The 13,670-nt window shown below is 42.2% G+C and overlaps 1 protein-coding gene across 1 annotated transcript; it reads right to left on the bottom strand.

Moving 5' to 3' along the window:
* Positions 1-1,343: 1,343 nt before the first annotated feature.
* Positions 1,344-5,049, bottom strand: LOC308074042 (growth/differentiation factor 6-like; the record flags this gene model as incomplete). The annotated part of the gene is given in 4 exon segments (XM_080413381.1): positions 1,344-2,042; positions 2,044-2,205; positions 3,885-4,168; positions 5,037-5,049. Coding segments are annotated over 4 exon segments (1,158 nt in total).
* Positions 5,050-13,670: the final 8,621 nt, after the last annotated feature.

Genomic DNA, 13,670 nt, shown 5'->3' with positions numbered 1-13,670 from the left:
TATAGATCATAGAACATAGAAAATAGATCACATGTTCCGTCTATTCAAAGCCAGTTACTATCCCTCCAATCCAAAGTCACATCCTCAAAACATTATTATGTTCATAGAAAAGATCATTTGACGCTCGCCTGCAGTGCAGGACTAATAGTAGATTACAGCAGTGGTGTAAAGTACATTTACTGACAATGTTAAATACTAAGTAAATGTACTTAGTTACTTTCCACCACTGCAATCTAAGGGAAATAAATGAAACAGCTCCATTAAACAGATACTTGTAAATACATTTCCCACAGACAATTGGCTTAATTTGATTACTACTTTAAAGTGTTTTAAAAAGTAGAATGTTGAAGTGATGTGTCTCAGGAACATCTAGGGGGCGTGGTGCGGTACATTCATAAGGCTTTCTGTCTTTCTGTGCCTTTTATGTCTGTAACTATGAGGCTAACGGTCGTCTGGTGTGAATACGATCATAGATGACATACTGCAGTGTTAGGGGGATTTGACTGACATATAGTTTTGGCCAACACACGTCTTAAGGGGTTGAGATTAACACCTCTGTCTAATAACAATGATTTAGGGCAGGTACACACTGTAAGACTTAAAGTGGTCGGGGAGTCATCAGATCGTTAAGCATTTCACACTACAGGAGTTTATTTCTTGAAATGGGCTGTTTTATATCGTTGTGGTTTTCACACAATAGATTCATCGCCCACAAGGGGATCACACACTGTAGGACAGTTCACTAGGATGCTGTCCAGACCCGATACATACATCCGTTTTCATTCCAATTCATTTTAACCGACGTCTCATGGAAACGTGCACGGCTCCCGTGATATGCGCGAGACCGAGACTGTGCCGAGTGCTATCATCGTGGGTAGATCCTCTCGCAGAGCCTTTCACACACAGCGAGCAATATGCGTCATATCGGGGGGTTTTGACGGCGATCGCCCAAAAAAGGTCCCCGACAGCATAATCGGACCAAACATCCTACAGTGTGTACCCACCCTTACTGTCTTCAACATCATGACAGAACTCCATTAACATGTTACAATAATAAATAATAGTTAAGTCTGTTTGACTTCCTCTGTAATAACTCATGACTCTAAGGACCAACCTAGGATGTTGTGCCAGGGAAGACCTCCATGTTCCCTCAAAACCAATCTGGGAACCCATTCGGCTAAAAATAAGGGAAACAACAACACGACATGTTTAGGGCAGTGGTGCTGACGTCTTGAGAGATTACCTCAAAACCCCACTTTGAGAACCACCAGCTGTACTAAAAGCTCCGGTACGCTTTTGGCGACCGGTTCGGTCCGGTCGGTCGGTTCGGTGTGGCTCTGTGGTCACCTGCACCCGCAGCTCTCCACCACCATGTCCTCGTACCGCTTGTAAACCACGTTGTTCCCGCCGTCGATGTACAGGATGCTGATGGGACTCAGGCGGGACGGCACGCAGCAGCTGGCCGGGACGGCCGGCGGAGCGGCAGTGGCGCCCCCCTGTGGCCGGGGGGGCTCCATGGAGTGCATGAAGGTCTGTATGATGGCGTGGTTGGTGGGCTCCAGGTGGGAGCGTAGCGGGAAGTCACAGGCGCCCTCGCAGTGGTGAGCCTCGTAGTCCAGAGGAGCGATGATCCAGTCGTCCCAGCCCAGGTCCTTGAAGTTGACGCGCAGCGGCCGGCGGCCGCAACGGTTCCTCTTGCGACCGCTGACGCCGTTACCGCCGCTTCCCCCCGCCGCCACCCCGCCGACGCCAGCCTCTTCACCTCCTCCTCCTCCTCCTCCGCCTCCTCCTCCTCCTCCTCCTCCTCCTCCGCCGGAGGAGCGGTTAGACCGCTGGGCGGCTGCCGTCCGGCGCTGCCGCCCGCGGGGCCCGTGTCCGTGACGGACCAGCGCGTTCCGGGGCTTGTGAAGGCCGAAGCTTCCCGCCGCGGCGTTCTGCTGCACCTTCCGGCTGATCTCCCTGAACAGAGGGTCCTCTGTGCCGGCGCCACGGCGGCGGCGGCGGGAGGAGAACGCCACCAGCAGCGCTCGCTGGCCGGAGCGGGCGGCCGCGGCGCCCCAGGCCCAGGGTCAGCGGGTCCACCGCCGTCTCGGTGACCTCTGACACCACCAGCAGGTGGAAGCAGAGCTCCTGCTGCTGTGCGTCTCTGAGGCTCCTCTGACGGTCCTTCAGTCTGAGGCTCCTCTGACGGTCCTTCAGGAAGGGCTGTGAGGATCAGGACATGATTTACAATTAATGATTTCATTGTGTTTTTTTTACCATTTCACATGGAAAGTACGTTTCTGTTTGTCTTTTAGGCTGTTATCACATTGGGTGCCAGAGGTTTATTAAAATATTATACGTTGAGTGCCTGCATTTCTTCCATCCACTTGCGTTATACGTTTCGTGCTGTAGAAGCCCCGACGCGGAAGTGCATGTAAACAAAGCGTGCGTGCGAGACGGCGGAGGGTCCCGACTAACGCCTGGAACAATAATATTTCCAACGCGACCCTCCATTGCAGCGTGATCGCCGATCGAAAACGGCTCGTTTCCACCACATTAAAAATAAATGGAGATATTAAGCTTTTAGTCAAGGAGATAACATTGAAAACGCCGACCGGAAGGATTTTTGACATGGAGCCACATCCAGCCTCTTCTTCTCAGAAACTCCTTGGGTGATGTCAAAGTTTCGTTTTAGCGCCCCACGTGGGCCACTCGTATAAAAATAGAATTGGGTCAAAAACGGTCCGGACCGTTTTTGGCATTCAATGTGTTATGTGTAACCAGTAATTATACAGGGCAGACAACAAGTTAATTAAGACCTGGAACGCATCTGTGTCACTTTAGATTTCTTTGGCTATTCAAAAATAGCAGATCTACAAGCTCATAGCGCGGCACCGAGTGCCGCGCTATGAGCTTGTAGATCTGCTATTTTTGAAAAATATTGATTTTTTTTTAAAGAATCGCCTCAGGTCTTAAAGGGTTAAAAATACACAGTGTGTGTGTAAGAAAACTGTGTTTTAATACATGACTCTTATTTGATTATGCACTTTAGTTACATAGGATGTATGATATCCCCTTAATGTATTTTACTGATTAGTTTATGTATCATGCACTTTGTGTGTGTCCCCTTCCTCTTCCCTTTTATGCTTGTTTTTCCTGCATTGATGGGTCTGCACCATCAGGAGTTTCACCCATGTTATACTATACATGTTATTCTAATGTTTTTCTTTGGTTCGTTTTTAGCCTTTTAACTAGTTTATTTTATCTGTTCGGTAAAGGGACTTAAGAAAGCGCTATATACATTGGATGAATTATTATTATTACTATTATTGCAATGTGATGTGACAATAAAGATTGATTCTCTTATCTACCAATAATCAAAATAAAGTAGTAGTACTATATTGTGAATTCCACAATGTTGTAATTTTCTATATGTTTCAGGATTCATTCATACAGATTATGACGATTATGCAAAAATGTACTTAGATTACCTCCAATAATTGTGATCAACGTGCTATTTTTCAAGAGATGAATTCTGAACGATAATACAAAAATAACTGTGATCATCTTTAAATAATTGCAATTAGGTGGGCCGGGGGTGGCAGTGGCTCAGGGGTAGAGTGGCCGGTAGAGCGGCCAGTTTGATCCCGAGATCCCCCAGAGTTAGTGTGGAAGTGTCCTTGAGCAAGACGCTGAGAGAATGTGTGTGTGTGTGTGTGTGTGTGTGTGTGTGTGTGTGTGTGTGTGTGTGTGTGTGTGTGTGTGTGTGTGTGTGTGTGTGTGTGTGTGTGTGTGTGTGTGTGTGTGTGTGAATGGGTGAATGTACAATCTATGTAAAGCGCTTTGGATAAAAGCTCTATATATAAATGCACCGTTTACCATTTACATAAAGACAGACGTACCTTGAGGGCGGCTGTGACATCAAACACCTCCCACCCGGGCAGACCCCCCCCATCCACCACCCTGGAGGCCAGCGGCTGCCGCGCGGCGCTGCCCTCTGCAGGAGAGCAAGAGTACAGCAGCAGGCGGTGCAGGTTGAGGTTGAGGAGGTCTGGAGGAGCAGGAGGAGGAGAAGGTTTCCTCCTCAGGATCCTCAGCTCCGCCTCCACCTCCTCCTCCTCCTCCTGTGTGGACAGAGTGGAGAGGTCAAAGACGTAGCGCTGACCCCCATCCCACAACGGCTGGTCTGTTAGAGGAAGGAGAACGTTAGATATACAATCAGACAGTGGTGTAAAGTAACTAAGTAAATTTACTCAAGTACTGTACTTAAGTACCATTTTGAGGTACTGTTACTTTACTGGAGTATTTCCAGTTTTCAGTACTTTTACTTCTACTCCACTACATCTCAGAGGCAAATATTGTACTTTTACTCCACTAGAATTATTTTAGTGACTAGTTACTAGATTTTGATTCTTATTAAAAAACATTTTTAACCAATTCAACCTATATATACATTTCAGCCATTTGAAAATAGCAGATCTACAAGCTCACAATGCGTCCCCAGATGACAGTGAGTGAATTGACAATTAAGGACTTTTAAGACCTTTTTACTTCCTCAAAATAAAGAAAGAAAGAAAATACAAGTACTGCATCAAAAGTAATCAAACTATATTATATAAACTGGTCAAACATTGGACAAACTGTCAAATAATATAAGAAAGAGGAAAACATACATTGTGAAAATAGCCGATCTACAATTGTGAGCTTGTAGATCTGCTATTTTCACAATATTTATCTGTGGAACTGAGTCAAACTAAATGTAATGCCTCAACTCCTACAATTCCAAGTGCTTGTCAGGGTTGGGGGTCCCCAGTTCAATTATAATTATTTTAGGGGGTCACCAGTTCAATTATAATTATTTTGGGGGGTCCCCAGTTCAAATGGGGGGGGGGGGGGGGGTCACGGCCTGATAAGGTTGAGAACCACTGCAGTAAGTGATATTATGTAAGTCATATTATTATACACATAATACTAAGTACAGTATCTCTATATTGTGATATTAATCATTAGACTGTTTGTTCAGTCTCTCTGTCTCTCCAGCTCTCTCAAAATACATTTTAAGGTCATGATACCAATTGCAACCAATCAGGAGTGAGAACTCATACAGGATACAGGCGCCTATGAAGAGGTTTTCAGACAGAATTGAACGTGCATATTTTAAAGGGATAGCTCACCCCAAAAAATAATTTTTTTTTCCTATGTATTAGTAAACCCATGCAGACTTGAATTCATGGATATTTTTGTGTTTTTGTCTCATTCCCAAGCCAATACTTTTATGACCAATGGACCGGTAGACAGCGGTTCCGGTAGGAGACACAAAGGAGACTCTTTTGTGTCTCCTACCTGAACCGCTGCTGGTCATTAATTTATTGTCTTAGGAATGAGACAAAAACTAAAAAATATATCCATGAATTCAAGGCTTCATGGGGTGTGTGTAACTGATAGAACATAACAGTGAATTTTTGGGTGAAAATGCAAAAATGCAGACACCCTGTTTCTAATGTCTTTAAAAAAAGGTTTTTAGTGAGTGGCCGATTCTGCACCATAAGTTATAACTACTAAATAATGGGGTGCCATGGGGTCAAGAAAGATGCAGTTTAAAAATAATTATAGACACAACTCTCAATAAAACTAAAATCCTTTTTAAAGCTGCCATGATCTTATACTGCATGAGTTCAAGCTCCATTCAGCACCTCTTGGATAAAAAGACATTTCATCCCATTGCCTGTTTTATTAAACAATAAATAGTGATACAAAATAAATAAACTCATTGCTATAGAGTGTTTGTTCAGTAACATGATGTCTCTCCAGCTCTTTAATAAACAGAAAATGCATTTTCAGGTCAGGATACTGTACCAATTCTATCCAATCAGGAATGTTGTCACCTACCTTAACATGGGTTTTCTGTTTATTAAAGAGCTGGAGAGACATGGAGACTCCTGTTACTGAACAAACACTCTATAGCAATGATTACTATCACAATATAGAGCTATTTAACACTGTTACTGAACAAACACTCTATAGCAATGATTGCTATCACAATATAGAGCTATTTAACACTGTTACTGAACAAACACTCTATAGCAATGATTGCTATCACAATATAGCGCTTTAAGCCTTTAACCTTTTAATACAAAACGTTTTGTTTTATCCAAACAATATCACTTACCCTACAGTACCTTTAAGTAAAAACTGTGAGTACTTTTCCCACCACTGACAGAGACATTAATTCAGTAAGTTTCCTGACCTTGTCCTCGGTCCACAAAGCTGGTGACGGTGTTAGCAGGAGACAGGCTGTGGTTGTCTGTGTCTCTGTGCTGTAGGGTAGACAGTGTCTGGTACAGAAACAGCATGTAGTCATGGAGAACTACGCTGCTGTTGATGGAGGAGTCTGTCCTGGACATCACAGGGGGTTCCTCAGTGCTGCTCTGGTCCAGGTGTGAGATGCTGCTGTGATGCTGTGGGGGTCCCTTCTGTGGGGGTCCCTGCTGTGGGGGTCCCTGCAGCAGCACTGCTGCCTGGTTGTAGGTCATTCCGGCACAGACAGCATAGAAACACAGCAGAGAGGCCACAGCCTGCGTCCTCTGATCCATGGTCAGCTCACTGCAGCCTAAATCTCTCCCTGCAGGCTGAAAACCCACCTCTTCAGGAAACACTACCCTGATCCTTCCTCTTAGCCTTGCCTACTTGTTGTCAATTACTTTGTATGAGCTCTTGTTTTATTGGATCTTGTTTATTTGATACACTTATTTGTTTTAGCTCTTACTCATTTGATTTCCTATTTGTCTCATCTGTTTCAGAAAGTAGGAAGCTGATATATTGCACTTGTACCTTAGCGCTAGGTATACTATTAGTTGCTTGTTTTAGAAGAGAATGCACTTAAGACTTCTGGTGATTTCATTCCCTACCTATGTTGAATGCACTTATTGTAAGTCACTTTGGATAAAAGTGTCTGCTAAATGTGCTAAATGACCATAATGTAAAAAATAAAAGCTGATCCATGGTCAGCTCACTGCTGGAGGCGTAGCCTAAATAAAAGCTTTGTGAAGGATTGAGCTGATGTTGAACTTCACAGCACTGTGCTGATGGAGCTGGTAAACATGTGCTAACGGCGTCCCCTCCTGGTGAAAAAGAAGAAGTTAATAATGATAACTATAGGGCTCCTTGGAGCAAAGGTCTCCGCCAGGTCAGGTAGGATATTGTGGGCCAACAATGTTGATGGAATATGATAAATATGATAAATCGGAGTCTTGATCACATGACTATAGAGATAATGTGTACCGATTTCTGTGATGTCTGGACAATATCTGTAGGAGTATTATATAAAACAATGTGTTTTGCAAACATCGGCCTGCAAAACATAGTATCGGGTCTCGGCCACGCCTTCCGCCTGGTGGAGACAATAACATAAATCATGAAATAATTCACACAAACACACACACACACACACACACACACACACACACACACACACACTCTCTCTCTCTCTCTCACACACACACACACACACACACACACACACACACACACACACACACACACACACACACACACACACACACACACACACACACACACACACACACACACACACACAGAGAGAGAGAGAGAGAGAGTAGGCTATAGTAATATTATTATCTTCTATCTATAAATGACCAAAGCTGTGTGTCTCTCCTGGGCATAACTAACTGATCCGATGGTTGTCCAGAAAAAAAAACACACTGTGTGTAATATGTGTGTGTGTCCACTGTGTGTAATATGTGTGTGTCCACTGTGTGTAATATGTGTGTGTCCACTGTGTGTAATATGTGTGTGTCCACTGTGCGTAATATGTGTGTGTCCACTGTGTGTAATATGTGTGTGTCCACTGTGTGTAATATGTGTGTGTGTCCACTGTGTGTAATATGTGTGTGTCCACTGTGTGTAATATGTGTGTGTCCACTGTGCGTAATATGTGTGTGTCCACTGTGTGTAATATGTGTGTGTGTCCACTGTGTGTAATATGTGTGTGTCCACTGTGTGTAATATGTGTGTGTCCACTGTGTGTAATATGTGTGTGTGTCCACTGTGTGTAATATGTGTGTGTCCACTAGGGGTGTCGAAAATTATCGATGTGAATCGGTAATCGATTTTAACATTAACGATGCGACTACATCGATGCGCGTATAACTGGACCGGTCCAAAATTGCGTCTGAATCGGCCGCTGTTTCGGTCCAAAAGTTATTTATCGGTTCACCGATTTTTTTTTGAATTAAACAAACCTGCTGTGCAACTCTGTGAACTCACTTTTAAAATTATAATGTATTTATTTACTGTAGCGTCCAAATTGAGCGAACACTGTGTGAAACAGTGCAAGGCTGCCTGCAAGCCAAGGAGAGGGGGAGAGAAAAAAAAAGACTGCCTTCAGCGCCGCCTCTTTCTTGCGGGAAAAACACAGATCTAAAAGCCCACATGTTATTGTATCGCTATTGGTAGTAAACTTGTATATCTGCTATTTCCGGCGCAGGACAGAATGACGCTCACTAGTGTGCGACTCGAGTGAGCGAAAAAACAAACAAACACAGCGAGCAGCATGGCTGATACAAACAGAGAAGAAACTATTTACGGTGCAGGACCTCATCTTAAATCTTTTGTTTGGAAGCATTTTGGATTCTATAAGAGAGATGGAAAGCTGGACAAAACGAAGGCGATCTGTAAGAAATGTAGAGCAGCAGTTCCTTACTCCAGCGCAACAACAAATCTGTGCACGCATTTGTCCAGACATCACAAGATTACTGAAGAAGAGAAGTCAGTTGTTGCCAGCAGTTCCAGTAACGTGCAAGCCGAAACAAGTGCTGCTCATTTTTTCCAGGGACCTATTCCAGCCAACTCACCGAGGGGAAAGGCATGTACCGCATCTGTCGCCCAGTTCATTGCAATGGACATGAGACCGTATAGTGTGGCTGAGAATGAGGGCTTTCGTTTCATGTGTAACACTTTAGAGCCGAGATTCACGATACCAAGTAGACAACATATCACCGACAAATGTGTGCCAACGTTGTACAATAAAGTCAGGAGCGAAGTTGAACAAGAATTGGAAAATGCAGAGCGAGTGGTCATAACCACTGACGCATGGACGTCGTGTGCAACTAAATCTTATGTGACAATCACAGCGCACCACATCTCTCCGGAATGGGAATTAAAAAGTCACGTCTTACAGACAAGAGTTTTTAATGAATCCCACACAGGGAAAAACATAGGTGCCTTACTGAAAGAAGCATGTGTTGAATGGAAAATTGCTGATAAGGAACCTGCCCTGGTGACTGACAATGCAGGAAACATGCTTGTAGCTGGAAGAGAGGCAGGTCTATCTCCACACATTGGATGCTTTGCTCACACAATACATCTAGCTTCACAGAAAGCCTTCAATGTGGAGGCTGCTGACACATTGCTTAGCAAAGTGAGAAAGATGGTTGGCTTTCTGCATCGCAACATAAGAGCAGCTGAAATCCTACGGGAGAAACAACATCTACTGGATCCTAAATCCAAGACCAAAACGCTCATCCAAGATGTTAAAACCCGATGGAACAGTTCACTTGATATGTTAGAGCGCTTCTTAGAGCTGGAACCTGCAGTCACTGCCACACTCTCTTCAAGGGAGATCAGAAAAGGGGAGAACAAGGACGCCCTTACTCGGGAAGAACTTGTGGATGCTGAAGACATAGTCAAAGTGATGAAAAATGTTAAAATCATGACCACTGCTATGTGTGAGAATGATCAGCCCACTATCTCAATGATTGCCCCTATGCAAGCTAAACTGGCAGCAGACTTTGAGGCATGTGATGATGACACATCCCTCATTGCTGACATGAAGGAGGTGTTCAGGGATAACTTTCAGACGCGTTACACAGACCTCCATGATGTCCTCTGCACTGCAGCCGCCCTAGACCCTCGCTTTAAGATGTTGCCATTCCTGAGTAGCCATGAGGCTGAGAGGATCTTCCTCAATCTGACAACTGAAGCGGCTGCCCAGGTCAAGGTAACCCCCCTAACAAACACACTCATTCACTTATACATTATTATATTTACAGTGCATTATTTTGTATTTTCTTTTATTGCTGGCATGGCAGACTGTTACCAGTTAAATGAATACATTTGTTATTAGTTGTAAACATTTGTCTGATTGTTAATCTAATCACCTGTGACTTTATACATCATCATTCATTGTCATCAGGAAGCAGAGGCTACAAACAGTCCAGGACATCCAGTTCAGAGCCATCCAGTGGAGACAGATCCAGCTCAGAGAGACCCTGACCCTAGCGCTGACGCTGACCCTGCTCCTGGAGGCAGTGCCCAGATCCAGGATGAGCCAAAAGGTGAGGTTCTTTATTCACTGTAAGCAGATTGAGATGGTGTTTTTCCCCCTTTTTTATTCACTGTAAACATATTCAAAGTGTTTTCTTTTTTATTCACTGTAATATTATTGAGATTGGATTTCATAGTAATGTGAAAGAAAAGCTCTCAAGACTGATGTCATAGAAAATTAATGAATAGTATTACACACACTACAGTAATTTAATATTTTGTATTTCAGATGATGACCCTCCTCGCAAAAAGAAGAAAACTGGGGCACTGACTCTGCTATTTGGTGAAATCTTCCGAGTGAGAGAAGCAGCAGCACCAACATCTTCAAGGGAGAAAGCTACAGAGGAAGTCACAAGGTAGTTTTAACCGTCATCTAATATAAATCTATTGTGGTCATTATTACTCATTTCAGTCCAAGATTAGGTCTAGTCTATTATCCAGTATAAGTGTTTATATGTTATTGTTAGTCTTGTGAAACATACCACTGCCTGTAACATTGCACTGCTGTGCTTGCTTAATTCTTACTGCTTGAACCTGCATGAGTGAATAACGAACCTTTTTGATTCTTAAGGTACAGACAGCGGTATCCTGTGTACCTGCATGAGGACCCACAGAGTGGTGGATAAAACAGGTGGACCTACCTCTGCTGTCATCTCTTGCAAAGAAATACCTCTGTATACCAGCCACCAGTGTGGAATCAGAAAGAGTTTTCAGCACTGCTGGAGATATTGTTTCTGCCAAACGTAGTGCACTTCACCATGACCATATCGACCAATTGATTTTCCTTAAGAAGAATCTTGAGAAGAAGAACAAAAAGAAAAAAACTAAGCCTCGAGAGTAGCCTAGCCTAACCCTATTCATGACATCCCACAGTCACAGCTCATGTGATTGTATTATACAGTGTTAGTTGTGGCTTTACACTTACAGCACTGTACATTGGTAAAACTAAAAAGGCTAATGCAGCATTCAGATTGTATCAGGGAAATACAAAGGCACTAAAGGTCAGAATATATATGCTAGTTATTTCATTGTCAGGACCATATAAAGAAAAGAAAATGTGGTGGGGTACTATTTTCAGAATATGATGTTATGCCAGATGTTGTGTGAACTACTCTTAATAGGAAGACTGTTACCTCAAGCTCCTTTCTTGACTAAGTATTAAGTAACCTCAGGAAGACTACAGTTTAACTCAGCTTTATGAAAATTGAAAACAGTACAGTACTAGTTTACTGTACTGATGCTCATAAAACATTCTATTGTCTGGGTTCTGTAGCTAGTTAGAATTTGTATGCTAGTTATTTCATTGTCAGGAGGACCATATAAAGAAGAGAAAATGTGGTGTGGTATTTTGATCAGAATATGATGATGTTATGCCAGATGTTGTGTGAACTCTAATAGGAACACTGTTACCTCAAGCTCCTTTCTTGACTAAGTAAGTACTAAGTAACCTCAGGAAGACTACAGTTTAACTCAGCTTTATGAAAACAGTACAGTACTAGTATACTGTACTGATGCTCTTAAAACATTCTATTGTCTGGGTTCTGTAGCTGAAGTATTTGTTTTGCTCAATTACTGTTTGTCACTTTAATTGTATACTATTATACACTATAGTGTATTAGTGTGTATACTTTTGCACTCAAATGTTCCACTTACTGTACTCTTGTTACTTTGATGTTCCATTACAAGACATGGGTGGAGGTAGAAAGTGGACCTCTTGATTTATTTTATTTTGTTGACTTATATAACAGCTAACACAGGCTCAGGCTCCTTCTCTAGTTTTATTTGGTTTATTATCTGAACTGTGATATTGGTGTCTAATGGATGTAAATTTATTTTGTTTTGTTTTCATTGTTAATATATTTAGGAGCTTTGCAAATTGCAAGAATTGCACTGAGGCCTGAGAGGATAAGCCTTTCCCTTTGGCTTGTGAGTTTACAGTTTAGGTTTCTTGTTCAATCAATTTGTTATTCTCCAACTGAGAAACTGTAAGAGGTAAGCTCTTAGAAATAGGTGTGAGACTGAGTCTGAGACACTTTTTCATTCCATGTCAGTGTTTGTTGTACCAGTACAGTAATATTTTCTATTTTGTATCAACATGTCAGTGTCTATTTGGAATAATAAACACAATGGTGTGATACATTTACTTGCCATCCATCTTTTTCCAGTATTTGAAGGTCAGCCAAGCCATGCAACTTTAACTTTATAGATTAAAGGGGTAGTTCACCCCCAAAATAACTTTTTTTCTATTGATTACTGACCATCTGGAGCCTTGAATTTTTTTGTTTTTGTCACATTCCTAAGCCAATAATTTGATTATAATAAATGTGTCCCCATTGATTCCGGTAGGAGACACAAATGCATTTGTGTCTCCTACCGGAATCAATGGGGCTACATTTATTATAATCAAATAATAAAGGAAGGAATGCGACAAAAACTAAAAAATATCCATGAATTCAAGGCTCCATGGGGTGAGTAATCAATAGAAAAAAAGTTATTTGGGGGGTGAACTACCCCTTTAAGTTGGGAAATTTCATTAAATCTGTAGCGGATAACAACCAGATCGCACTGCATCGTATCGAATCGTATTGAATCGTATCAAATCGTATCAAATTCCAAACAAATCGAAATCGCATCTAATTGCACCCAATAGAATCGAATCGAATCGTTTTGTATTTAATATTTAATCATCTCTGAATCAAATCGAAGCCCATGTATCGGATACGCATCGAATCGAATTGTTTTGTATTTAATATTTAATCATCTCTGAATCGAATCGAAGCCCATGTATCGGATACGCATCGTATCGCCTTGGAGTGGACAGATGCACACCCCTAGTGTCCACTGTGTGTAATATGTGTGTGTCCACGGGTCAGCTTTGCATGACATTTGTGCCGCTGCATCAACATAAGTGGTGGTTGCCCATATGTGTTCACTGGGTGCTGCATAAGGGTGCTGCATAAGGGTGCTGCATAAAGGTGCTGCATAAGGGTGCTGCATAAGGGTCAGTGACAAAATGGATTTCCTTAAAACTCTTATTATAAAGGCATGTCACGTTTATTAAAATGTAAATTTTGTTTTCATGGTTTCATGTCATTTGAAAAGACATTTATATATGTTTTTCTTTTCTTCTTTTTGGTAACACAGCATCATTTATATCCTGTCTGAACAAAGTAAATTAATTAATAATAAGGTAATAGCAGACCTACTGTTCCATTGACTTGTCTGTAGTGTGATGACTTATTTTTTTGTCTTATTTTAATCTCACTGAATTCTCTGGTACAATTGAACAAATGTGGCTAAATTAAAACAAACGAAGTATTTCTCTTAGTTGTTATTAATTAGTC

The sequence above is a fragment of the Gymnoscopelus braueri genome (assembly GCF_963280865.1).
Source record: "Gymnoscopelus braueri genome assembly, chromosome: 19".
NCBI lineage: Eukaryota > Metazoa > Chordata > Actinopteri > Myctophiformes > Myctophidae > Gymnoscopelus > Gymnoscopelus braueri.
This window is presented reverse-complemented; position numbering and strand designations above follow the sequence as displayed.